Source organism: Paraphaeosphaeria sporulosa (genome assembly GCF_001642045.1).
Source record: "Paraphaeosphaeria sporulosa strain AP3s5-JAC2a unplaced genomic scaffold CC84scaffold_1, whole genome shotgun sequence".
Taxonomy (NCBI): Eukaryota; Fungi; Ascomycota; class Dothideomycetes; order Pleosporales; family Didymosphaeriaceae; genus Paraphaeosphaeria; species Paraphaeosphaeria sporulosa.
In genome coordinates, this window is record NW_017253360.1 from 2380142 (window position 1) to 2403866 (window position 23725).

Below are 23725 nucleotides of genomic sequence, written 5' to 3' on the forward strand. Positions count from 1 at the left end.
TAGCTTTCGGTATCTTATCCCTCAATCGTCGCCCAGGGCCTGTCAATTAAAGCTCCGCGCTTGTGAAGAGCATTCTTAGCCGCCATGGTCCGCGCGTGGCTTGCTCCCTTCCTGCATGTGGCTTTCGCCCAAGCCCAGGTACGTCTACTCTCTTTCCACATCACCAAAATTGTGCACACATGAGAAATATCGGGAGAAGCTGCAGCCATGACTCCCGGTTTGGCGCACTTCTTTCTGTCGCTTTTCCCGTTTCTCAGAGTAACCGACGTCTGATGTCTGCTCTTGTTGACACACATGCGCTGACTGTAAACAAAGTACTCCACAACGCCAGTCGGGCCCAACAGCACCACTCCGGGTGATCTGAATAACGCCTACAGCCCTCCATACTATCCTAGCCCATGGGTAGATAGCTCCGCCGAAGGATGGCAAGATGCCGTCACCCGCGCGAGGGCCTTCGTCTCGCAGCTGACACTGCTCGAGAAGGTGAATCTCACCACTGGTGTTGGCTGGGAAGGCGAGGCTTGGTAAGTTAGAATCTGTCAATACTCGACTATCCGCTGATCCGCAAAGTGTTGGTAATACTGGAGCCATCCCGCGTCTGGGCTTCCCGGGCTTCTGCGCGCAGGATAGCCCTCTGGGCGTTCGATTCGCCGACTATGTGTCCGCATTTCCCGCTGGTGGCACCATTGCGGCGTCCTGGGACAGGGGTGAGTTCTACCGTCGAGGGTACCAGATGGGTGTTGAGCACCGCGGCAAAGGCGTGGATGTTCAGCTCGGACCCGTCGTTGGGCCTCTTGGTCGCAACCCCAAGGGTGGACGTAACTGGGAAGGCTTCTCCCCTGACCCAGTCCTCAGCGGAATTGCCGTCGCCGAGACCGTAAAGGGTATCCAAGATGCTGGTGTCATTGCTTGCACCAAGCATTACATCCTGAACGAGCAGGAGCACTTCCGCTCGCCAGGCCAATTCGAGGATTTCGGCTTCGTGGACGCTATTAGCTCCAACGTGGACGACAAGACCCTCCATGAGTTGTACTTGTGGCCATTTGCCGACGCGGTCCGCGCCGGTACTGGTAGTATCATGTGCTCTTACAACAAGGCGAACAACTCTCAAGTCTGCCAGAACTCGTACCTCCAGAACTACATCCTCAAAGGCGAGCTCGGCTTCCAGGGCTTCATCATGTCAGATTGGGATGCTCAGCACTCTGGTGTTGCTTCTACGCTTGCCGGTCTCGATATGACTATGCCTGTAAGCACTCAATCCCTTTTCCTAGCCTAGTGCAACACTTACCGAACATTGTAGGGTGACTCCGACTTCGACAGCGGCTTCTCCTTCTGGGGCGCGAACCTGACCCTCTCCATCATCAACGGGACCGTTCCAGAATGGCGCCTCGACGACGCGGCGACGCGCATCATGGCCGCTTACTACCTTGTCGGCCGCGATAAACACGCTGTTCCTGTCAACTTCAACAGCTGGTCGCGCGATACCTATGGATACCAGCATGCCTTTGCCGAGACCGGTTATGGCTTGATCAACCAGCACGTCGATGTTCGAGCCGACCATTACAAGGCCATCCGCGTTGCATCAGCCAAGTCCACTGTCCTCTTGAAGAACTTGAATGGCGCCCTTCCGCTCAAGGGCAACGAGAAGAACACGGCCATCTTCGGTCAAGACGCTGGAGACAGCCAGTACGGTCCCAATGGCTGTGCTGACCGCGGCTGTGACAACGGTACCCTTGCCATGGGCTGGGGATCTGGAACAGCTGACTTCCCTTACTTGGTAACTCCTCTTGACGCCATCAAGAACGAGCTTGCTGGCAATGGTGGCATCGTGCAGTCCGTCACTGACAACTATGCTTGGGCTCAGATCATGTCGCTCGCTAAGCAGGCCAGCACCGCCATTGTCTTCGTGAACGCAGACTCTGGTGAAGGTTACATTACCGTCGACGGCAATGCAGGGGACCGCAACAACCTCACCATCTGGCAAGGCGGCGAGACGCTTGTGCAGAACGTCTCTGCATACTGCAACAACACCATTGTCGTTATCCACTCCGTTGGCCCTGTGCTTATCGACTCCTTCTCCAACAGCGAGAACGTCACTGCCATCCTTTGGGCTGGTCTTCCTGGCCAGGAGTCTGGCAACGCTATTGCTGACGTCTTGTACGGTCGAGTCAACCCAGGCGGCAAGTTGCCATTCACCTTTGGCACCAATGCTTCTGAGTATGGCCCTGACCTGATATACGCGCCCACAAACGGTAACGAGAGCCCTCAAGACAACTTCGAAGAGGGTGTGTTCATCGACTACCGCGCATTCGACCAGAAGAACATCACACCTGTGTACGAATTCGGGTTTGGACTGTCGTACACGACCTTCTCTTACTCCAACCTGACAGTCACCAAGGTCGCCGCTCAAGCTTACACTCCTAACTCTGGTCTCACTGAGCCAGCACCGGTCCTCGGCAACTCCAGTACCGATCCTTCTCAGTACCAGTGGCCTTCCAACCTGACCTACGTCAATAAGTACATCTACCCATACCTCAACTCGACCGACCTCAAGGAAGCATCGTTCGACCCCGAGTATGGCCTAAACTACACGTACCCTGAAGGCGCCACCGACGGCTCAGCGCAGCCCAAGATCGCCGCCGGGGGAGGACCCGGAGGCAACCCGCAGCTATGGGACGTTCTCTTCACCGTGACAGCCACCATCACCAACAACGGCACCGTCGCTGGAGACGAGGTACCTCAGCTGTACATCTCGCTGGGCGGACCCACGGACCCCGTCGTTGCCCTCCGCAACTTCGAGCGTCTGAGCATCGCCCCTGGCAAGACGGCGACCTTCTATGCGGACGTCACGCGCCGCGATGTGTCCAACTGGGACACTGCCAGCCAGAACTGGGTCGTCACCAACTACACCAAGACGGTGCACGTTGGCTCGTCGTCGCGGAAGTTGCCCCTCAGCGCGAAGCTGTCTTTCTAGATCCCTAGGATGTTGCTTATTGACTAATGTTTTGCTCAGGTCTGGGTGATAGGTTATGAATTACGGCATTGGTATCGGGTCTTAGCATAGCATATAATGGCAAATTCCTAATCTCATGACGTGGCGACTGCCATGGCAATATCATGAATTACAACTGGTTATTTCTGCGTGGATACGTTCGGGGACGCGTGTGATACGCGTCCGACTAGGACAGAGCGGAATGGCTCTGGTGCGCTCTGTAAATGCGGTGGTTGGGGTGATGATGTCATGCAGGTGTGGGTCGCAGGATCACGCACCGTGGCTGAGATTTTTGTTTACGTTGTGTAGCGCGAGGCGCACGAGGGAAAAGTTTTCCTCGCGCAGGATTAGAGAAGGTGTGAAATTCAAGTGCGAACGGCTGAGTTGTTTGATCGACCGATAACGATGGGCTCGCTTCTCGCTTGTTGATGGGCTCGCTGCGAACTGTCAGTGGGCCGCAGGGCGCATCGACTCTTCGCGCGTTTGATGACGAAGCGCGCTTGGCCGGGTGCGTTTGGCTACAATAACAATGGGCGTCATCGTCCACACAGGCGATCGCAGCGTGTTTGTAGGAATGCAACACCCTGGAGCGATGGCAAAAGCGCACCGCCTGCAGAATGGATGCTTCTGCCCCCGAAGAATGCGCAGACAGGTGCAGATAATGGCAGCTGGGTGTGTAGAGTGCTGCATGGGTAGACGCGCCCGGCCCGTCACGTGCAGCTGACCCGCGCACGGCCAAGGCTAGACGAGGCCATTGAGCCGCGATGGTCCTTTCTGCACGTCTTCGTGATCTTGGATGGCCGAGACGTCTTGTCTTCCTCTGCGTCCACGACTCCCGCCGGCCGTTGCCGTACCGTCCCGCCCAACACTCCAACGCAGCGCCCCCGTTCGGTCGCGCATGGGCGAAAAACAAACAAGACCACCCTGGGCCAAACACGCGCCGCTTCCGCTACCTTCACACCACCACTGCTGAACCGGCAACCAGCCTCCCGCTTCCCACAACGCCGCTGCCCCCACCGAGCAGCTGCACCCAAGCACCGCCGAAGAGGCACTCTCGACCGGACGCGACAGGCAGCGCATCCCGCTCGAGTCTGGGTGGGGCGCAGGAACCACCCAACACCGCCCTCTGGCTTAAGTCGCCTTCTCCGCTCGCTCTCTCGCACGCCCCGCGACCGCACTCAATACGAACACGCACGCAGCGCCTTTGCCTCCGTCCGGCTCCCGCCCGCCTACGATGCCGCCCTCGGCGACCAGGCGAACCGGTCTGCGCTCTCGCCGCGATGCCGACGCCCAGCACTCGGACGCAGACACGCCAGATTCCATCGCCACGCCTTCCCGCAAGCGCAGAAAGGTCGGCAGCGCCCATGCCTCTCCCGCAAAGCTGAACTCCCAGTTTGCGCCGCTGAACGGTGCCGACCAAGCCGCGCCGGCCACCCACCTGGCCCGCAACCGCAGAGAGTCAGTCGGCAGCAACGACTCTAACGCAACCCTGCCCGAGGCAGAAGCAGACGAGCCCATGGACCCCATTGAGCGCCAGAACCATCTTATCAACCACTTGCGCATACCCGGCTACACCACCAATGCCTCAATCGACTTTGCCAACGACCTGCAGATGCGCAAAGCCATCGGCAACAATGTAGCGGCTTTTGCAAAGGTCGCAGCCCGCGACTGGTGCTTCTTCGCCCAAAAGACGCGCTTCATCATCGGCCGCGCAGATGCTGCTACTCGTTCGCAAACCCGTCCGCCGGTCGCAAATGGCCAATACAGCGAAATGAGCGAGCCGAATGCGTGGGGAGTAGACATCGACCTGGGTCCCGAACGACAAGTCTCTCGCGTCCATGCCGACATTGAGTATGACAGCGATGACCAGGTCTGGTACCTCACCTGCAATAGCCGTAATGGGCTCAAGCTGGACGACCGGAGTTTGCAAAAAGGACAACGCGAACCGCTACATTCTGGCATCTGCATCCAGGTTATGGGCACCCAGATGCTGTTCCTTTTAGCGAATGGGGACGATGTATTCCACCCGATGATCTGGCGCCAGACAATGAACAACCACAATGCGGGTCTGTCGGACGACGAAGACGGCCAACCTCATTCGCGCAATGCGCCGCCACACGCTCACCCGAACGGACCAACTCCCAAGCGCGAGCCATATGACCCTTTCCCACCTACATCAGCACGCAGCCGACAGGCGCATCCATACAGCAGCCAGTTGACGTCAACCCCCGGCCGCCCAATGCCTGGCACACCAGTTACATTCTCTCGCAGCAAAGGCTCGCCCTCGACGTACCCGCGTGGCATGATGCTGGACTCGACGGAAGATATCGACTACAGCCAGGACTCGGCCAAAGATATCAAGCCACCTCATAGCTATGCTCAATTGATTGGCCAGGCCATCCTGCAAAGCGAGGAGCAGATGCTTACTCTTGCCAATATCTACGAGTACATCAAGGAACACTATGCTTTCTTTCGGGTCACGAACAGTGGTTGGCAAAACAGTATTCGTCACAACCTGTCACTGAACAAATGCTTCGAGAAGGTTGCCCGTCGCACTGACGAGCCTGGAAAGGGCATGAAATGGAAGATCACCGACAGCGAGAAGGAAGACTTCATGAAGAAACAGATGCTCAACCCACGTAAAGGCGGTGGGGCATTCCGAATGGATACTTCTGGCCCAAGCTCACCCGCTATAGGCCAGTTTCGTGATCCGCGAGAAACTCCCTTGCAAACCTCCGAACGGCTGCAGGGTGCGATCGGCCAACATGATGCTTTCCGCAGACAGGAGACGGGGGGCCGCATAAAGTCCCCGCCACGCTCAACAACGCCTCCGCTGTCGTCTGTTCCGATGGCGAATGAGTCCTACACCCCTGACCGTGGTTCCAGGGCGCCCAATCAACCAATAGGTCTAAAACAATCTCCAAAGTTTACCAGCGATCGCTTCGTGACACCAGCCAAGAGGCTTATGTATGGAGAAGATGAATCCCGTGGACCGTCTTTCATCAAAGGTGCCGAGGATGCTCACCGTGGATTGGAGTCTTCACCGTCTGTGGATCCGGTCAAGCCCAATGTAAGTGGTCTACGTGGTGATGCAGCCAACTCGCCGCCCACACTCTACTCGGACGTCACGGCCAACAACTCCAACGGAGGACAAGACTCGTCCAGGATGAACCCGCTAGTCACGCCCCTTGTCACCCGCCATGCTCCGCGTCTCGCACCCCCTTCCACGGCTCAGGTTCCAAGCCAGTACATGAACTTCTCCAGCCCGGCCCCCTTCTGGAAGTACATCGACCTGCCCAGCACTCCTGCCAAGCCATTGCTCGATCTTAGCCCGATCAAGCTAAGGCCTAGCAACGAGAAGGACGGTGAGGATGAGGTGCCACAGCCTAGTTCGCCGCCGCTCATCCAGGACGAGGAGGAGGAGCGCAGCGGCGAGTCAGAAGAGAAGGACGCTGAAGAGAAAGCCGACGAAGATGAGGATGCGCCGCCAGATAGCCCGAGCCGTACCGTGTCGCGACCCGTGAGCCGCCGCGAGCTCACCTCCCAGCGCTCTCGGTCCAACTCCAACGTCAACGGCTTCGATGCCAAGCCTGGTATGGTTCGAGGTGCCAGTCTGGGTTCTTTCGAGGAGGAGCCTGAGGAGGAAGGGTTCGACTTGTCAAAGTAAGTATCATCACCGTCTTAAGTCGAGTACTCACTAATGCGCATCAAGGGGATTCCAAAAGATTGGATCTTTCCACAGGAGCATCGCACAGGCTCATGGCGTCGTCGGCCCGCGCTCATCGCAGAGCCAAGAGCCGGTGTCAGCCAGAACCAGTGTTACGACGAACATGTAGGAAGTGGATCATCGTCATACATCCGGCCCCGACATTGCGCGCCGCGCGCGGACGGATTTCTACGAGGCGTTCAACTCGCGGCCTTTTGAAGCTATCCACGAAATGGAGGAGTATTGATACAGCCATTGCATGACTTTGGACTCGGTCACTGCGTTACGATCTTTGTGTTGGGTATGAGTTTACGAGGCCGTCATCGGCTTCAACCAAAAGAGAGAAGAGAGATCCATACATGTGTTTTCTTATGCTACTGCATGCATGTTTTTGGCGGGTATGGTCTTCTGATCTGGTGTGTTCTAAACACGATGTTATGAATCTTTGATCACGACTATGCGGGCGAAGATGGGTGTGCTTCGGGCCGCGTTTAGGTGTGTTTTGCTTGTGGGTTTCGTGTAGCTATAGGGGCGGCTGAGTCCGTTTTGTCAGGCTGTGGGTTTTGCGATAGCGGCGGCGTAGGATAGGCGCTGGTATCTATGATGAAATGCATGAAAAGTATCATCAATTATGGATCATGAGTGTTGATGTCTGCGTTGTGAGGCTGGTTAGCTGGCACCGGTCGTGGGACATCACACGTCAGCGAGCATGGCACACTGGTTGGTTTGTTCATCGCTCGCTTTCCTATTCACAGCCTGGCTTATCCTACCCTATCCGCACCGTCCGGATCTTCATCTCAGGTAATGCCATGCCCACTCCCACACAGGCTCTCTCCTCATCTGAGCTCCACCCGAAAGACCAGTCTAGTTTATCTCCCTGTGCGGGAACCACTTGCTCGGCTTGAGGTTCTTCTCCTCGAGCGGCGCATCCAGCACGCCGAGCCGCCGTATCTCGCCCGCGGACGGCGCGTCGTCGCGCTTGATGTTGGCTTCGGCCTTGCGGTAGGCGGCTTGGAGGGCGAGGGTGCGTGCGGCCTGTTCGTTCACGCATCAGTACACAGCCACCTGGTCAGAGGGGACAAGGCGGCGCACCTCCTTCTTGTGGTGCAGGCACTCGTAGTAGTCCTCGAGCACGGGCTGGCACTTGATCTTGCCGGCGTCGCTCTCGGGGGACGTGTTTGTGACGTAGCAGGCGAGGACTTCCTGCCAGAAGGGGAAGCAGCGGGAGGGGCCTGGAGGGGTCTGTTAGCGAACTGTGGGGGAACAATTGCTTGGGATGGTGCGGAAGATGGGTGGAAGCGGTAAGGAGACTGGCTAGATGAACTGTGAGGAGTTGCGGGACGGCTGGTGCGGAGCGGAACGTGGGTAGGCTGAATGGCGTGTCGCGGGACCGTTGCGCGGGGCGTTTATGGTCGTATATCGAGTCGTTTGAACGGAGCACTGCATATTGTAGTGTTTCGAAGCTTCATCGTCGGAGTTGGTGCTGTTGTCCGCGTACGCATCGTCCGTCGCATCCTCGTCGTCGCCCTCCATTGCCGCCGCTACCGTCCTCGCAGCTGCTTCCCGCTCTCCTCCAGGTGCGATTGGTGTGTATGGGTGTACGTACCGCCGGCCAATCCGTATCCAGAAGCCATGGTCGCGGTGTAGGTGTGGGGTTTCGCGGTCCGGAGGTAGCTTTGCGAGACCTGAGGTTGAGCTAGATCGCATGACTAAGCTGTCGAGCGCCGAACTTCATCTCTTGGCGGGCACCACAATGCCCACCATGCTGATAGGGCATCAAGCCCACGCCGTAGCATGTCTTAGGTCAGGCGATGCGGCTTCGGATGATGCCCAAGTACTCACAGTGGCTGGTTTGCCCATCTGCGTTTCTGCGGCGTAGTCTGGCTGCTGCGCCCGTTTGCGCGCACACCGCCTCAGTTGCTAGTGGGGTTGGTGTGCCTCTCTACATTCCCGCTTGGAACGGCGGAGCGCCAGGACGAATATGGTCCCCACGTATGGCCAGTGTAGCTTGGTGGCCTGGTGTGGGGCTTGCGAGGCGTGCAGATAAATAGCCATGTGTCCGTAACTTTGGCGTCGATTGCTCTACCAGCACTGAAGTCTGCCCTCCTGCCTGTCTGGGAACATTGTCGCTCTAGACTACATACACGAATACTCTCGTCTCGTGAGAAACTCTGCCATGTCTGGGAAGACTAACACTAACACCAACAGTCACATTCTATCTCCCTTCCAGCACCATGGCACCACCAGGACCCCCCACCATCCAGACGGCATTCCTTTCCGTCAAGCCCTTTGAGCCTGTCATGGTCTTCAACTCTGCCGATGAGGCTTTCTGGTTCCAGGACAAGGTCCGACAGGGTCGTGTATTACCTGACCATAGTCAAAAATGGGTATACCTTCCTATGCCGGAGGGTTTACTGAGAGTGCGGACGGCAAAAGATGGGGACATCGCCTTCGATTTTGATAGCTCTTCCCACGCAGACAAATTCAATGAGAGCATCAAGAAGCTCGGCAGAGTATTCCAGAGGACGCACGACAAGCCGAAGTGGGACTGTACAGTATATATCGGGAAGACTTCAAAATGAAGAGCATGGATGTGTTTGGGGCTTCCAAAGGGACAAGATGCATTGCGTGAAGGCGAGAGTGTTGTATTGTTTGGAGGTGAAGCCTTCTCCGAAAGTCCGGCCACCTCACTCTTCACCTCATCACCAAGGCGACGCAGCTGTGGCCTTCGTAGAAATCTTTGTCTTCCAAATTCGACCACCCTCTTCTTCTTCCATCCGAATCACGATCTCGCACGTGCCGCACTGTCTCGTTCGATCTCTTGTACAAAATAACCACTGCTGAATCCTTAGCCATGTCTGACAGGTCTGTCTCGCCCTTCACGGTCAACCCCAATCCCAACCCGGCCGCTGCTCCGCCCACGCCCGCGCACGACCTCCCAGTTCTACCCCAGATCGACGATATCGATCCCGATAACGAGTACCTCCACAGCCTTCGCAGCATTTTCGCACCGTCCTTCGACATGAGCAACCCCTTCGCACAGAGCAGCCGCCGCCGTCACGTGCCGTTCACCGTCGCCTCCGTCCTCCCCCGTACCGACTACAAGGAAGAGTGGGAGCCCAAGGAGCGCCGCTCCGACGACTACCTCGCCATGCAGAGTGAGTTGATCCATCTCTCCTCATCAGCAGTATCAATGTTCCAGTTATACAAGGCTGGGCCGTACTACCGCGCGCAGAGCTCACAATCTGGACTTTCAGGGCGCCTGTATAGCTCAGGCTGGATAAACCCAGCACCCTCAAAGATTTTCGGCTTTGGACTCCTTCATAGCGTATCCTGTATGAACTCAGCTGACTTTTCACGCAGTCGACATCCTCAACTTCCTCACCACCCACGCCGCCGACGAGCTACATCCAGCCCAAGCGCACTTCTTCACCGAGAACGCGGGCACCAAGCCCCACGCCCCAAACGCAAAGCAGGCCGTCGAGCTGTGCTACTTCATGCGCTCCCACAGCTTTGACACGTACGTAAAGCTAGATCCGCGCGGCGAGAAGATCCAGCTCTTCGTCGCCAACCGCGACACTGGGGAGTATCGCGGTCATGACAATTTGTATTGGGTACGTAAAGAGTGGTTAGTGTTAATTTGGAGAGGAAGTACTAATGCGTGATGTTTAGGAGCAGGATATGAAGACTGGGGCAGTGGTGCCGATGGAGGAGCTGGCGAGGGTTGGGGTGAGGGGACGGAGGAACGCCGTACCGCACATCTTTCAGAATGTGTAGGCTGTCTGGAGAAGAGTAGTTGAGGTTCATCCGGGCTGATGTTTGGCGTTTGGGTTTGCTTGCGTTCTGGATGATACCCTGGATTTGCAGGCCCTGTGTTTGAGACAGAGGTCTGGGGGAGTTCAAGGATGTGGGTTGTCACAGGAAGGGTTATGTAGGAATAAATCGTCTTGCATTGCTTGCTTCGTCTGATTGCTAGATTCCGTATACGGTGAGTTCGCTGTTCATGCCCCTTTTCGTCCACACTACACCCTGCACGCCTCCAAACTCTTTCAAAGTATGGATCCCTCGATTCTCGAACCCCAAGCTCCTGAATACACCCTTAGAACCTTCGTTCGACGGATCATGCAGCCCTAGCACGTCATATACGCCCCTCTCCTTCTCTGCCCACGCCAGCAACCCAGCGGAAGCCTCTCGAGCATACCCCTTGCGGTTCTCCTCAGGCAATATCGCAAAGCCTAGATCCGGAGCAGAATACGCAGTCGGTGATGACCCACGCATGAGCGAAACAGTGCCAATGTGCTTACACGCGGATAGGCGTTCAGGAAACGGCGTGGTCTCGTCCTCGGGCTCGTTCAGCGTGGACGGTGGCCGGAGGCTGACCAGATAGGTGCCGTAGCCGTTGCGGGCGTGCTCATCGCGGAAGCGACCAGAAAGGCATTTCTCGGCTGCGCTGCGGGTGGTGATAGAGGTGGCACCGGAGGAGGCGATGAAGGAAGGTGTGTTGTAGAGGGTGACGAGGAAGTCACAGTGGGTGGGAATGGAAGGCTGGAAGTAGGACAGGTACAAACGCGGGGTGGTAATGTGGAAGTTCGGATCTGTCATATTGAGGGAGGTTGGTTGCTCGTTGTTGTGTTGGACTGGTCTGTTGATAAGACGATTTTCAAGGGCTCATAAGTGCTAGAGAGCAATTGAGTGATAGCGTGGTGATTTCATAACGTTTGTTGAGTCACGCGATATCATATAGTCCTCGGAGGATTTGGGTTTGTACATTACATGTTTAGTCGGAAATGCCTGAAGATCTCTTGGTGAGTCAGAGGATCCCGCCAGGGGCATACGAGGCGATAAGCGCTAGATGATACCATAGGCAAGTCAATTAGCCTACGCCGTACCGCGTACATTTCAGTACTACAGCCGCACATCGCATACTGGGGTACAAAATGGGAAGGTCACTGGGGATTGCTATGTACAGAAGGTGAAAAAGATCACGTCGAGGTCGTTAACTCTGCGACTGCGTTAGCATCTATGTCAAAAGGGCACGCGCATGCATCCGTATGTAAGAACTTACGGTAATTCCAAACCACTTCAATGCCTCCGTCTCATTCGTGGGTACGACGTGTCCGATTCCGTGGCCCCAAATTCCCTGCAACCGATCTCCATAGGTGTATCTCGTAAGTTTTGCGCCAGGGTTGTTAGCTTGCGTCTTCGTGGGATTTCCAGAGTAACCAAAAATTCCAGACCACTCCTTAATCGATTCATTGAAGCTGGCAATGTTGAGAGTTGTGTCCACGTCGCCGTGGTAGATCTGCATCCGCGGATACTGGCCGGTGTAGCTAGGGTACATAGCATGCACTTGCTTCGCCCACTCGGCAGGTGTCTTGTGCAGCTGTCCGCCAGCACACTGACTGTTCCAGCCTCGGACTGTGCCAGTGTAGAAGCAGCCCGCGGGCTCGCCGCTGAACTCGGACGCTGCAGCGAACATATCCGGATAGACTGCGGACATTACTTGCTATAAGTTTATCAGCGAGATTCAACACCAAACTTGGATGATCCATATAGACTAACCGTCATCATTGCTCCTGAAGACTCTCCAGTAACGTAAACCTTGCTGGCATCGCCATTGTACTTTTGCAGCGCGTAACGGACCATATTCGCCAAACCCGTGCTGTCGCTACCTCCATCATGCGTCAAAGTCTGTGTGGAAGATACGTCCCAACATGCGCCATCCGTAGGTGTTTGACCGTAGATCAGCACATATCCGTGTTGGTCGGCGAGCTGTCCGTATTTCGTCGTTGCGAAGAAGTTTCCTGCTGTCCATGCACACGCATGTAGGACCAATACAACGGGTGGCTTCGCTTGTAGCTTTTGGGGGACGTAGATGAACATCTTGATACCGGACGGGTTGTTGCCAAAATTCTGGACCTGCGTGAGTGACGCTCGTTTGATGATCTGGTGATCTGTGCCGACGCTTGCGCCCTGCACGCCCGCGAAGGCGGCCAGACCTGTGATGAGCTCCAAAAGTCGCATCCCGTCGGTAGGAAACGACAATACGAAAGTACGCGGTGCAATGAAAGAGTTGACTTGCGAAGCCTCAAATGCGCATCTGTTTACGCATTCAACAAGTATATATAGTGCAGTTGCTTTAAGGTTGCAGTACGAAAAATGGCGTTTCCCCGGAATTTGATATTAGACGGTGGCACACTCAATCGTGGGGAACTAATAAACCTGGCACTAGATTTACCACGACTCATCGAATTTTCACACCAATCCCGGTTTCAATTTAGGAGATTATGGAAAAACTTGTTGATTCCCGACAAGCATTGATTGTTCGCTGCCACCAATGCTTAACTTAGCTCAACACTATAGATTGAAACATTCCAATACTGTAGGACAAAATGAATAGGGCCGATCGAATAGTCACATAGTGCCCGTTCTTAGCGATAAACCGAGCTATACCCATGAACTAAATCAGAAAGGTCGCCGCTGCGTCCGTAAAGCATCCGTATTTGAGGTCATCAATATAACCGGCGGGCGGCACCACTATCACCACCGCCGCCACAGGTTTGCTTCAGAGTGACACAAGACCGTCTCTTTTGGTGAACTGGCCGTCACATATACGTTATATCTTGAACGAATCGCCGAGGAAACTCTCTCCAATGACTGTGGAAACAAGGTGGTGAAGGGAAACAGGTTGCGGTCAACTTGTCCTTCAGATATCAATACCCATGTTAAAAACAACGACTATTGCGCTCGATCTTTGACATGAGGTTTCTCGCTCTGAAATTGTCCAGATTTTCAACCAAAGCAAGACCTACTGGCATACAGTATCGCAGGGATCTTACAAGTCAGCCACAGGCTGATTCTCACGTGACCCACGCGGCAAACTATTGAACACGTGGAACTGGTTTTGATTGAATCTTTATTTCGAATCTCCTGATGTAACTACAGTCGTAAGACGACAGTACGTGCCTTGATCGGCTGGTGCCAGATTGTCCGTAAGTTCGAAATGAGTGTCGTGATGAACTTAAATCGTGGGTTAGGATTGCTGAAACGAATCACTAGACGATGCTCCCAAAGCAATACACCAAAACATGGACTACCATTTCCGCCAAACATTAACACGAAATGGGCAATAGTAAGCAATAATGTAAGAACGCAAGTACGCCTTCATATTGCGTCAGCGGTTAGCGCCTTGGCAACATTTCTTCCTTTGCCAATTCTAACTCCCTCTAGAAAGTCTTTCTTAGATCCAGCTTGCGTACATATTAGTGAATCCGCATTCGCGCGTTTGACTCTAAGTGTTGGCCAAACGTTGTCTGGCGTTCGAGATGTAGAGGTGACCAGGATGATGTCACCGCTTGAATTCTCGACCTCGGCATCTGCTGGCTGCCCACATCGTGCGGCAGAACGCACATTTCCTCGGCAAATTCAAAGAGCGGTGGCATGGATACTCAGTGGAGCACCGAAGAACCTCGAAATGTTCGACAATCGTTGCATTGCACTGCCAAACCTCACGGATAGCTCTGATTGACCGTAAACGAGCCGACTCTCTGCCGAGCCGTATGGGCTGGAGTCTTCTCGTCGCTTCTTCGCGATCTGCATGGAACAGTTTTTCACAAATGCCTAAGCGATCCCCTGGTATGGCCTAGGCTACGAGTTGTTTTTGACACTGCAGGTGCCGAGCGAATCGGTCCGTCCTCGCACCTGCCAGTTTGCCATTGAGCTAGCTGAACAGCGTGGTCCCTGCGAGTCAGCATGGACACGGTAGTGGGGTAGGACTATGTATATCTGTCCCACCACTGAATTCTTCTCTCGACCACAACGCACCCCGCAACAGCTCTTCAACAACACATTTCAAGATTTCCAAACCTCAATTATCCAAACATGGCCTCATTTTATGACACCACCATTCCCCAGCTCCGCAAGATCAACGATGCGGCAATCAACATCCTCACCACCGCGCAGACCGAAATCTCCAATGGCCTCGCCGTCACTGAATCTGAAATGCTCGACGCTTCGTTCAGCGACATGCTCCCATTCCGCATGCAGCCCATCCTCCTTGGAAAATTCGAATGTGCACCCTTGACCAAGCTCAACCTCTCCAGCGCCGACCTCCCCAGCATGGATCCCAGCAGTTTCACTTCCTTCAGTTCTATTATCGACTTCTTCAAGGCCTTGAACGCGGTCCTTGATTCTGTGTCCCAGGATGCCTGGAACGACGCGGCGGATAAGGGATTTGAGATTCAGATGGGTGCTAAGACGCTGAACATTACCGCACTGAAGGATTTTACAGAGGGATTCATGGTGCCGCATTGCTGGTTCCATCTGAATGCTATATACATGTTGTTGAGGAGTAAGGGTTTCAAGTTGGGCAAGGGTGTGTTCGTGGGTGCGTGGGTTTCGGAAACTCTGAAGAAGGATTTTGCGCCATTGAGGGAGTAGGATGATGAAATGAAGGTTGAACAGGGGAGGAAGTGATTAAAAAAACCGATGAAAATAGAGTGGATTATGAAAGAAGGCGAAAAACTAGGTGGAATGGAACATGCAGGTATCATACCCCAAATCATAAAATGTAAATATGCCATTCACAAAAACAACTTCACCTCCCAGCTCGCAAAGGTGAATCACCCAAGGAAACCACTTTGGCGTCCGTCAATGAATAGACATCGTGTCTCAAGTACACATCTCTATGTAATTGGATTGGAACATACCAGGCACATCTCGCAGATGATACAATAGCAGGTAAATTCGCTACTGTCGAGGATGCTCTCAGACGCCATTTCCGGTGAACATATTTCTCCTCAGAAGTAGTCCCGGCGCGCGGCTTCAGAACAAGATGGAGAGCACAATGATAACCGCGCTAGTGCGGGTGTAGGCAACTGATTATAAGTCATGTCACCGCACATCTCGATAGACCTTCTCCAGTACAAGTTCACACTGATGTGACACAAGAAGAGTGTAGGCGCGCACGTCAAAGTGCATATAGCTGTGAACTGAAGGCACAATCATCTAGAGTGCTCGCTCGCCGCCGAAGGGTCCGCCACAAAGGCTCCAGTTTCCAATCGCAGCCACCGCAGCTGTTTAGTGCGGTCTGTTGTTGAATGTAATCTTCTTGCGCATGCCAGCTTGTAGTGCCATCTCAGTCGGGCCGTCACTTTGGCCAAGCTCAGAGAACGATGGAGTAAACGTTAATTCTCCGCCCCACTCGAAGTCTGCGTCGCCCGGTGGATTTCTGCTAAAGAGCGGCAAGCCACTCTCGGAGATGGGTTAGGAAGTGCGGTTGATGAGGGAAGGAGCCTGGCCACCTGTACGACGCATCGTGAATCCGGAACTCATTGATCTTATAGAACATTTGGTCGGCTTGACAAGCATATGCCGGCAGGCAAACAAAACCCACACCACGAGTGCTTGTCGAGACAGAAGGCGAGAAAGTGTGTATGTTACGCACAAACAACAATCTTCCCTTGATCGCAAGATTGTTACCATGACTGCTACCGCCAGCACTGACACCATAAGCGCCTAATAAAATTCTGTAAAACGGGACGACCTCGATAGAGCTTCGACATGAACCCTGAATCCCCGAATATGCGTGACTATTTAAATGATTTTCCCATCACAAACCCAACTGTCACACGGCACAAAAGTCAAAAGTCGAACATGCACACACTCCTCAATTCTAATGCCGACGCACCGCCTGCGGCCAATCACCTATCTACCTAGTACAGTCAAAGTCACCCGCCAAGCTGTCGGGCTAAGAACCTGTCGGGGTAACAAGTGGAAAGTGAAGCAACCCTCCAACGCCATGCTAATACCAAACAATGCCAGTACAGACACACGCACACATACACAGGGCCTCGCAAAGCAAGCCAACAGCCTAGCCCAACCAGGCGGCCGTGATTCCACCAACGCCAAATTGCCCATCCCTAAAATAACCATACAGTGAAAGTGAAGAGGGGAAGCTGCTAAGTCTTCATCTTGCCCAAGAAGCCCTCCAGGTCGAACTCCTCCTCGTACTGGCTCTCGTCCCAAAGCTCGCCAATCTCATCCAGGAAGCCCTTCTTGCCCTTCTCCCGGAGATTACCCTCTGCGTCCACGGCGTCGTTCTCGTTGATGCCCGATACACCGTCTTTGTCGTTTGATGGCGGAGGCGGAAGCGCGGAAGGATCTGCAGAATCGGCGGAGACATTGAACAGGTCGAGAATCTGGTCTGTTTGCATGGAGCCCAGGCCTGCGTTTTGTTGGTTGACAACGGTCGAGGCAACGTCAATCTTGAAGCGTTGGAGACTGGCGATGATGTTAATATTTGCTTGAAACGATATGAGAATTGCGGTGTATACGTACTTGAGAATCTTCTCCTCTAGGGTACCGCGCGTGATGATGCGGTAGACGTTGACGACCTTTTTCTGGCCGATACGATGCGCGCGGTCCATAGCCTGGATGTCCTTTTGAGGGTTCCAGTCGTGCTCAACGAAGATTACAGTGTCAGCTCCAGTCAAATTGAGACCGAGCCCACCAACGCTGGTCGTGAGGAGCAGGACGTCGTAGGAGGGATCGGAATTGAACTTGTTGACAATGTCTTGGCGCTTGGTCGCATCCACGCTACCGTCCAAACGCATGAATTGCACAGAAGGCAAGCACTTCTGCAGGACTTGCGTCTGCACTGCATCAAGCATCTCCTTCATTTGACAGAAGACAAGGGCGCGATGTTGCGAGACGGCTTCAGGAAGGTCACCGTTGGTGGTCATACCCTTATCCTTTTCCACATCTGCAGCCCCGATGCCGCAATCAACGAGAAGGTCCTTGAGGGCGCCTAGTTTAGGTGCATGCGCAATATCCTCAAGGGAAGTGTTGTTCTTCTTAAGATAAGCTTGAGTGGCGTCGTACTGCTTGTGATTCGGCTTGATCACCATAGAAGGTCCGTTGCAAAGCTTTCTCATGTACTGTAGAGCCTGGAAGATGTGCTGTTTACTGTCGCGATCAGCGCTGCCGGCTTTAGCCTGTATCTCTTTGCCCTCCTTCTTTGTGAACTCGTCGAAGAGCTTGCGCTGTAGATCGGAAAGATCGCAGTAGTAGTTCTGGAGAATCTTTGGTGGAAGGTCGTCCAGAACCTCTTCCTTCAGACGACGCAGCAAGAAGGGCAGAACTTGCTTGTGCAGGGCCTCGATGGCGAGAGCACCTCGTTCTTGCTCTTTGGAAGAAGACTTGGCAAAACGAGATGCAGCGATAGGTTTGGCAAAACGCTCCTGGAAGACCTTCTCGCTACCAAGGAAACCGGGCATGAGGAAGTCGAAGAGGGACCACAGCTCGAGCACGTTGTTCTGGATGGGCGTACCGGAGAGAATCAGGCGATGGTTGGATTGGAAATTCTTGACAGCCTGACTGGTCTTTGACTTGGCATTCTTGATCAGATGACCTTCATCGAGAACGACATAATTCCAGCTGAAGGGCTTCAACAGTTCGTTGTCGTTGCGGCAAATATCGTACGAGGTGATGACAATGTCGACCTTGTCAAGCTGATCCCTATACTGGCCACGGATGGCGGGCGATCCTACATATGCAACACAAGAGAGGAAGGGTGCATATTGACGGATTTCTTGCTGCCAATGCCCGGAAAGTGTGGGCGGGCAGACAATGAGCGACGGTACGCGGCGGAAGTTGGGATCCTGGGTCTTCGCAAACTCCTCAGCGCGCAAGTGATGGTCAGAGGCAACCATGCAGAGGGTCTGCAAGGTTTTACCAAGACCCATGTCGTCGCAGAGTATGCCGTGGAGATTGTACCGGTTCAGGAAAGCCAGCCAGTTGACGCCATCTTGTTGGTACGAACGTAGAGTTGCTTTGATACCGACAGGAATCTCAAACGGCTCAACCTTCTTGGCGTCTAGCATTTGCGCGACGAACTTCCGCTCCTTCTCCCTTCCTTGAAGTAACGACTCTGGCAATCCAGGCGGGTCGGGTATACCTGCTTCAAGCGGAACCAGTTTGACTAGAGTGGCGAAGCTGGTTGTCGCGAGGAGACGTACGTCGTTGTCGGAGTCGCTCATCCGTCCAAGAACTGGGGTAATCAAGAAGATGACATATGGGAGAATACTATCCTCCATGACATGGATAAGATGATACACGCATTCAATGGCACCTTGACGAGCATGTAAGTGGTCAGATCTACTGATGGATGGGAGCACATTTTCGACCAGCATCGTGATACCCTCAACGGACATGACGCTGCATATCGTCGCAAAGCACTTGGCCGCGACGTATCGCAGAACGTACAGCCTTGACTGTATAGCTTTGGCGACGAGTGGGAGGAGTTCTTTGACGAAGTGGTGGACCTCAGGGTGTAGGCTTCCGACCAGTGCTCGAAGCGTTGAGAAGGCATCGACTACCTCTTGTCCGAACACGCCGTCTTCTTCGTCCATTTCCGATGGCAGCGCAGCTTCGGTGAACGCTTCTCGGATAGGCTTCTCGATCAAGTCTTTCAGGATTGGTACTTTCTCGAAAATCTGGGCACCAAAGCTTTGAACAACCTGCTCGAGACCCTCACGAGCACCGCGTTTGGTAATGCGAGCCGCCTTGGATTCTTCGGCAAACTTGGCGGCGTCTGGATGGTCGCGGATGTCCTCGTCCTTCTTAAGCGTGAGGATTCCATCTTCCACGTGTGCGTGTGCCGGGAACTCGGGCGTCTCGGCGGTCTCCATGCAGTAGAACTTGACGAGATTACCGACAACCTTCTTAACAACACCCATCTTGTTCTTGTCGACGAGGTGTACAATGAAGCCCGCAACAGCGCTGGCCGAGCGTTTCTGGAGCTCAACGTTTTCCTCCTTCTTGATGCTGTCCATCATCGCTTTGATCGCAAAGGATGGTTTTCCGGGAGGTGACTTGAGAGATATGAGCGCTCCAGCGGCAGCAGCCTTGATTCGGACGTCGCGCTCCTCTTTGATCTCCTTGGCTTCTCGCAACGTGGTTTCCACCTCAGACTTCGTGGTCTCCAAGTTCGCGATAGCCATCATCCGCGCTGCCGGCGTCATGGCTTTCTTCAACTTCTCGTACGAAACGCTCAAAATCTTCTCAGCGTCCGCCACAGAAAACGCGTATTGGCTTGCTTCGGGTTGACCTTGAACGACTATTGCGATGTTGGGCAGGTTCTGCACGTGATGGTCGCGGAAGACGTTCAACAATGCGGTGCATTGCGTTCGAACGATTTGCAGCTTCGGAACGAGATCCTCGTATGCGGTGGGTCTCTCGCCTTCTACTATGTCCGAGAGAGATTTGACAAAGGCTTCCGCAAGCTCGTCCTTGGCCGAAAGACACTTGCCGAACTCCTCAATGATCATGGCTGCCGTCAATTGCGTTGTGGAGTTTGTAGATGTGAGCGGAGGGGTCAATACGGATTTGAATGTCTGCAATCGTGTATCGACGGGCCATATCGCGATGGCCTTTCCAAGTGCTTGTGCAGCAGAGATTCTGGATCGGGTCATGACTTCCGAGCCAACGAGCTCCAGATCGCCATTGACCATCGGTCCGTCAACATTGTGCGAGGAGGTACTGGCCAACGCCGGTGTTTCTTCCCTGCCAACACGAGATTGCTTCCGCCTCTTGTTGGCACGCTCGCCGTTCTGTGGCGGTGTTGAACGTCGGGAAGGTTGTTGATTTGCGGGAGGACCAAAGGCTTGACCAGATGGTTTGATGAGTAGAGACTGATCCATCTGTATTGGGTGGCGAGGTACACCGATAGGTGTCAATGATAGAGGGATGAGACTTCCGAGGATGGGCCCAAGATGCAAAGGAAGCTGCGCACTGCCGAGCACTTCGATAAGTGAGTTCCAGAGCTGCATAGAAAGTCGAAGCACTCCCTCGTTCCGCTCCAACAGGATGTTTTGGAAGACTAGTTGTAGAGCCTTGCTGTCGATCCAACCATCCTTTCCTGCATCCTGGATGTCGAGGAATGTGCTCAGCGCACGAAGAACGGCGGCACGTACACTTGTGATGGTGTGACGCAGGAAGGGGAAGAGGCGCGGTACCAGCTCGTGGAAGGACTGCGATTCGTCCCTTTGAGCGTTGGCTTGCATCGCTTCCAAGACCTTGGGGAAACTACACAACTTCGCCAAGAGATCCATGATGAAACCAGTACTGGCGCTGAGGTCGTCAGTCAAACTAGAGAGACACGCCCAGACTTCATTGATGAGCTCCTTGAGTCTATCAGGTCGCATCTCGACAAACTCATTGGCGACAGGAATAAGGGTTGCAGCGCTAATGGCACGGACATCGTCGTCGGAATCGCCGAGCCCCTTTATGACAGCGTTGAGCACTCCGTCCATGAGGACGTCGTCCTGGAGAAGGAGGTCGCTTCTCACAGCGACCAGGTACCGCAAACCCATCATGCCGCCTTGTGCTATTTGCCATAGCGCGTGTGTGGGGGCATTCTCCTGTGATATCAAGCGATTGAGAACGTGGAATGTAGCGAGGACGTTTTCTGACGAGAGGTGCTGAAGCAGCGCACCAAGGGCTTGTCCAGTAGTTTCGCGTACGGGAGCGACGGCATTGTCGCCCGTGTAGTCGGCAAATCTGTCCAGCATGAAAACACAGCAGAAGCGACATGCAAGATCGTTGAGCCATCTTTGATTGAGTTTGTCGTTCTGCGAGCGAGTCTTGCCCTTCACCCGTCCGGCTCCTGCGCCATGCACGCGAAGTATCTCTCGAAGTCCCATGGCGGCACCGTGCCGCACTTCCCAGACATGATCAAACAGCTCTACACTCAGGTAGTCGCAGACACGCTCAAATGGCCATTCCAGCCCTTGCTCTTCTGCTTCTGTCTGGAAGGATGACTTCTCCGGGACCTGTTCGCCCTTGAACTCTTTCACCATCTTCTGATCGTCATCAACACCATTTCGTTCCAGAGAGAAGTAGTCGTCGGTGGCTGCGGCGTCCGGATCCTCTTTTGACTCCTGCTTGATGGCTTGGGGATGTGCACTGATGGGCGTCTGGGGAACATCGTGCGAGCTCTTGCGTTGGGCAGTACCAAAGTCGACAATGTGTACTTTGCTCGCCTGTTTCTGGTTATCCTTTTTCGCTTTGCGTTTCAATGCATTGATTTGACGCTTGCTGAGCCCTGACTGATCGCCATTGGGGGTACCGGCGGGTGGAGGGGAGAGGGCGGATGCAGAAGCCATGCTATCTGATCGCTGCACGGTGGTGTCTATGCGATGGGGCGCCGGGGTACGGACGCCTGGGGTTTGTACTGGTAGATCATGTTCAGTAACGAGCTCTTCTTCCATGTATTCCCCAGCAAGACCAAGCCTCTGGGACAGGGTCTTCTTCTGGTGCGCAAGTCTTGACGCGGCATCCATGCCAGCGAGCTTGTAATCATATTCCTTGCCACCGCTACCCAACAGCTGCCTACCGAATTTCAGGATGGAGCCCATATCCATGGTCTGAAGCTCGAGAAGGTCTTCGTCGAGCACGTCGCTCTCGGCGCCATTCTCCTCTTTCTTGACGGTGCCATTGCTGTTCTCGTCCTTGACGTGGCCATTGGTCTCAGACTTGACGTCGTCCTTGACGGGCTCATCCTCGGCATTGGGGTCGAACTTCTCTGCATTGGCGATGATGCCGCCCAAGGCCCTGGCGGCAGCGACCCTGGTCTCCCAACTCCTGGAGCGCAGATACGGGATGACTCGAGTGAGTAAATTAAAGAGATCTTCCGGGTGCTGCTTCTGAACGTCGGCCAACTGATCTGCAGCGGTATTCCGGATTAATGCTGTGCTCCCGGTCTCGAGTAGTCTGGCAGCGCGTCAGTCGAGCAGCGCTGCGAAGCAGCAGCGAGCCAAGTACGGTGCGGTGTCGCACGCAAACCGAAAACATGGACTGCAACCGAGGAGGATGCGACGGCGAGGGTGGTACTCACGTGACGAGCCTGTCAAGCCGGCTGGAGCCACTGTGCATTGTTAGCGGGCAATCTTGCGACGGCATGCAGGCGCATTCTAGGACGACGTACCTCATGATGGCGGCGTGCGCGGACGCACAAGCGGGGATTATTATAAATTACGAGGACCAGTCACGGCGCCATGGGCGCACGGGGGGTGGGGCAGGGTGTGCAGTGTGGCAGGTCACGTGCGTCGGGGCAAAATTGGCCGTCGAGCTCACGGGCAGGTTGCGAGGGGGAGGCCGAGCTATTTACTCGTTCAATAAATACATCGCGTCGCCTTAGTTGACGGCGCACGGGCCCCTCCCAGCACGGCCGTTTCAGGGAACAGTTTTCAGATTTTCGCACGCCGTCTCCCTCGCGGCCTCGCGCGTTGGCATCGATTCCATTTCGCATCTGCGGTCGCGGCGCTGCAGCGATGCCCATCGTCCTCTGGTCGTCGCCCTGCGATCGTGCCGGGCGCCGTACGCTGCGTCGCACCTGCTTTGAGAGACTGGACAGGTAGTCACCATGCGCACGCTAACCGCAAATCATCAGAGCTTGGGGCGCTCCTTCCGCTTCACACGGTGGTCAATCCATCGTCTGCACCGACGCGTCGCAGCAAGAACCGACAAGTCGTGCTCCGCCCGTTTCTGTGCTGCCTGTCTGCAGTCCCGGTGAGCGCGCGCAGCTGCACTGTGCCAATCGTATGCGGCACGACCCCGGATCGTCTACGCGAGATCCAGGCACCCATGGTGCGCCCCCATCAGATGTCGATACTCTTACCGTGTCGCCGCATCTCTCCACCGTAAATCACGACGAGCAAAGCGCGTCGCCATCGATGCGACGGCGCGCAGTGCCCCCGACGCGTGGTTCGACGTGTCTGCGTTGGAACCCACGGCGCGTCAAACGGCCGCCTGCGTAGATCCTCCCAGTCTTTGGCAGCTTGGCGGCCCCGGCACCGAATCCGCCGTTGATCTACTGCGGCTGACCGCTAGTGCATCGCGTTCACTCCACGTCCCCTGGCGCCATTGCTGCATTTCCTGTCTCCCTGCACCTCTCTGCATCCGCTGCTCGTGCTGCACCCTCGTTACAGCGACGAGTCGTCGTCTGGGAACCTGGAAGTATTGCGTTT

The 23725-nt window shown here is 54.7% G+C and overlaps 9 protein-coding genes across 9 annotated transcripts; 5 read left to right on the plus strand and 4 right to left on the minus strand.

Annotated features, from left to right (window-relative positions):
- The first annotated feature begins 163 nt into the window (after window positions 1-163).
- CC84DRAFT_1192339 (beta-glucosidase) lies at window positions 164-3117 on the plus strand. Its single transcript, XM_018181244.1, has 4 exons — window positions 164-267; window positions 316-524; window positions 571-1246; window positions 1301-3117. The coding sequence occupies exons 1-4, from the start codon at window positions 208-210 to the stop codon at window positions 2972-2974; spliced, it is 2619 nt and encodes an 872-aa protein (XP_018042365.1). The 5' UTR covers window positions 164-207; the 3' UTR covers window positions 2975-3117.
- A 661-nt stretch (window positions 3118-3778) lies between these two features.
- Window positions 3779-7310, plus strand: CC84DRAFT_1134232 (uncharacterized protein). Its single transcript, XM_018176015.1, has 2 exons — window positions 3779-6655; window positions 6705-7310. The coding sequence occupies exons 1-2, from the start codon at window positions 4227-4229 to the stop codon at window positions 6826-6828; spliced, it is 2553 nt and encodes an 850-aa protein (XP_018042366.1). The 5' UTR covers window positions 3779-4226; the 3' UTR covers window positions 6829-7310.
- Window positions 7311-7562: 252 nt separating this feature from the next.
- On the minus strand, window positions 7563-8332 carry CC84DRAFT_1077270 (uncharacterized protein; the record flags this gene model as incomplete). Its single annotated transcript, XM_018173745.1, has 3 exons — window positions 7563-7733; window positions 7791-7930; window positions 8305-8332. 3 exons carry the CDS (start codon window positions 8330-8332, stop codon window positions 7563-7565), a joined length of 339 nt encoding a protein of 112 aa, XP_018042367.1.
- A 600-nt stretch (window positions 8333-8932) lies between these two features.
- CC84DRAFT_1182794 (uncharacterized protein) lies at window positions 8933-9280 on the plus strand (the record flags this gene model as incomplete). The annotated part of the gene is made up of 1 exon (XM_018180647.1): window positions 8933-9280. The coding sequence occupies one exon, from the start codon at window positions 8933-8935 to the stop codon at window positions 9278-9280; it is 348 nt and encodes a 115-aa protein (XP_018042368.1).
- A 272-nt stretch (window positions 9281-9552) lies between these two features.
- CC84DRAFT_1211619 (uncharacterized protein) lies at window positions 9553-10475 on the plus strand (the record flags this gene model as incomplete). Its single annotated transcript, XM_018182391.1, has 3 exons — window positions 9553-9856; window positions 10062-10312; window positions 10371-10475. The coding sequence occupies 3 exons, from the start codon at window positions 9553-9555 to the stop codon at window positions 10473-10475; spliced, it is 660 nt and encodes a 219-aa protein (XP_018042369.1).
- Window positions 10476-10655: 180 nt separating this feature from the next.
- On the minus strand, window positions 10656-11473 carry CC84DRAFT_1159401 (including n-acetylases of ribosomal protein). Its single transcript, XM_018177221.1, has one exon. It carries the CDS (start codon window positions 11298-11300, stop codon window positions 10671-10673), a length of 630 nt encoding a protein of 209 aa, XP_018042370.1. The 5' UTR covers window positions 11301-11473; the 3' UTR covers window positions 10656-10670.
- A 221-nt stretch (window positions 11474-11694) lies between these two features.
- On the minus strand, window positions 11695-12794 carry CC84DRAFT_1225835 (alpha/beta-hydrolase; the record flags this gene model as incomplete). Its single annotated transcript, XM_018183574.1, has 3 exons — window positions 12261-12794; window positions 11764-12204; window positions 11695-11700 (listed from the first exon to the last, which is right to left on the minus strand). Exons 1-3 carry the CDS (start codon window positions 12720-12722, stop codon window positions 11695-11697), a joined length of 909 nt encoding a protein of 302 aa, XP_018042371.1. The 5' UTR covers window positions 12723-12794.
- A 1362-nt stretch (window positions 12795-14156) lies between these two features.
- Window positions 14157-15422, plus strand: CC84DRAFT_1159402 (uncharacterized protein). Its single transcript, XM_018177222.1, has one exon. The coding sequence runs from the start codon at window positions 14580-14582 to the stop codon at window positions 15135-15137; it is 558 nt and encodes a 185-aa protein (XP_018042372.1). The 5' UTR covers window positions 14157-14579; the 3' UTR covers window positions 15138-15422.
- Window positions 15423-16353: 931 nt separating this feature from the next.
- On the minus strand, window positions 16354-22833 carry CC84DRAFT_1159403 (uncharacterized protein). The gene is made up of 4 exons (XM_018177223.1): window positions 22684-22833; window positions 22594-22623; window positions 17037-22469; window positions 16354-16979 (listed from the first exon to the last, which is right to left on the minus strand). Exons 1-4 carry the CDS (start codon window positions 22686-22688, stop codon window positions 16658-16660), a joined length of 5790 nt encoding a protein of 1929 aa, XP_018042373.1. The 5' UTR covers window positions 22689-22833; the 3' UTR covers window positions 16354-16657.
- Between the last annotated feature and the right edge of the window lie 892 nt (window positions 22834-23725).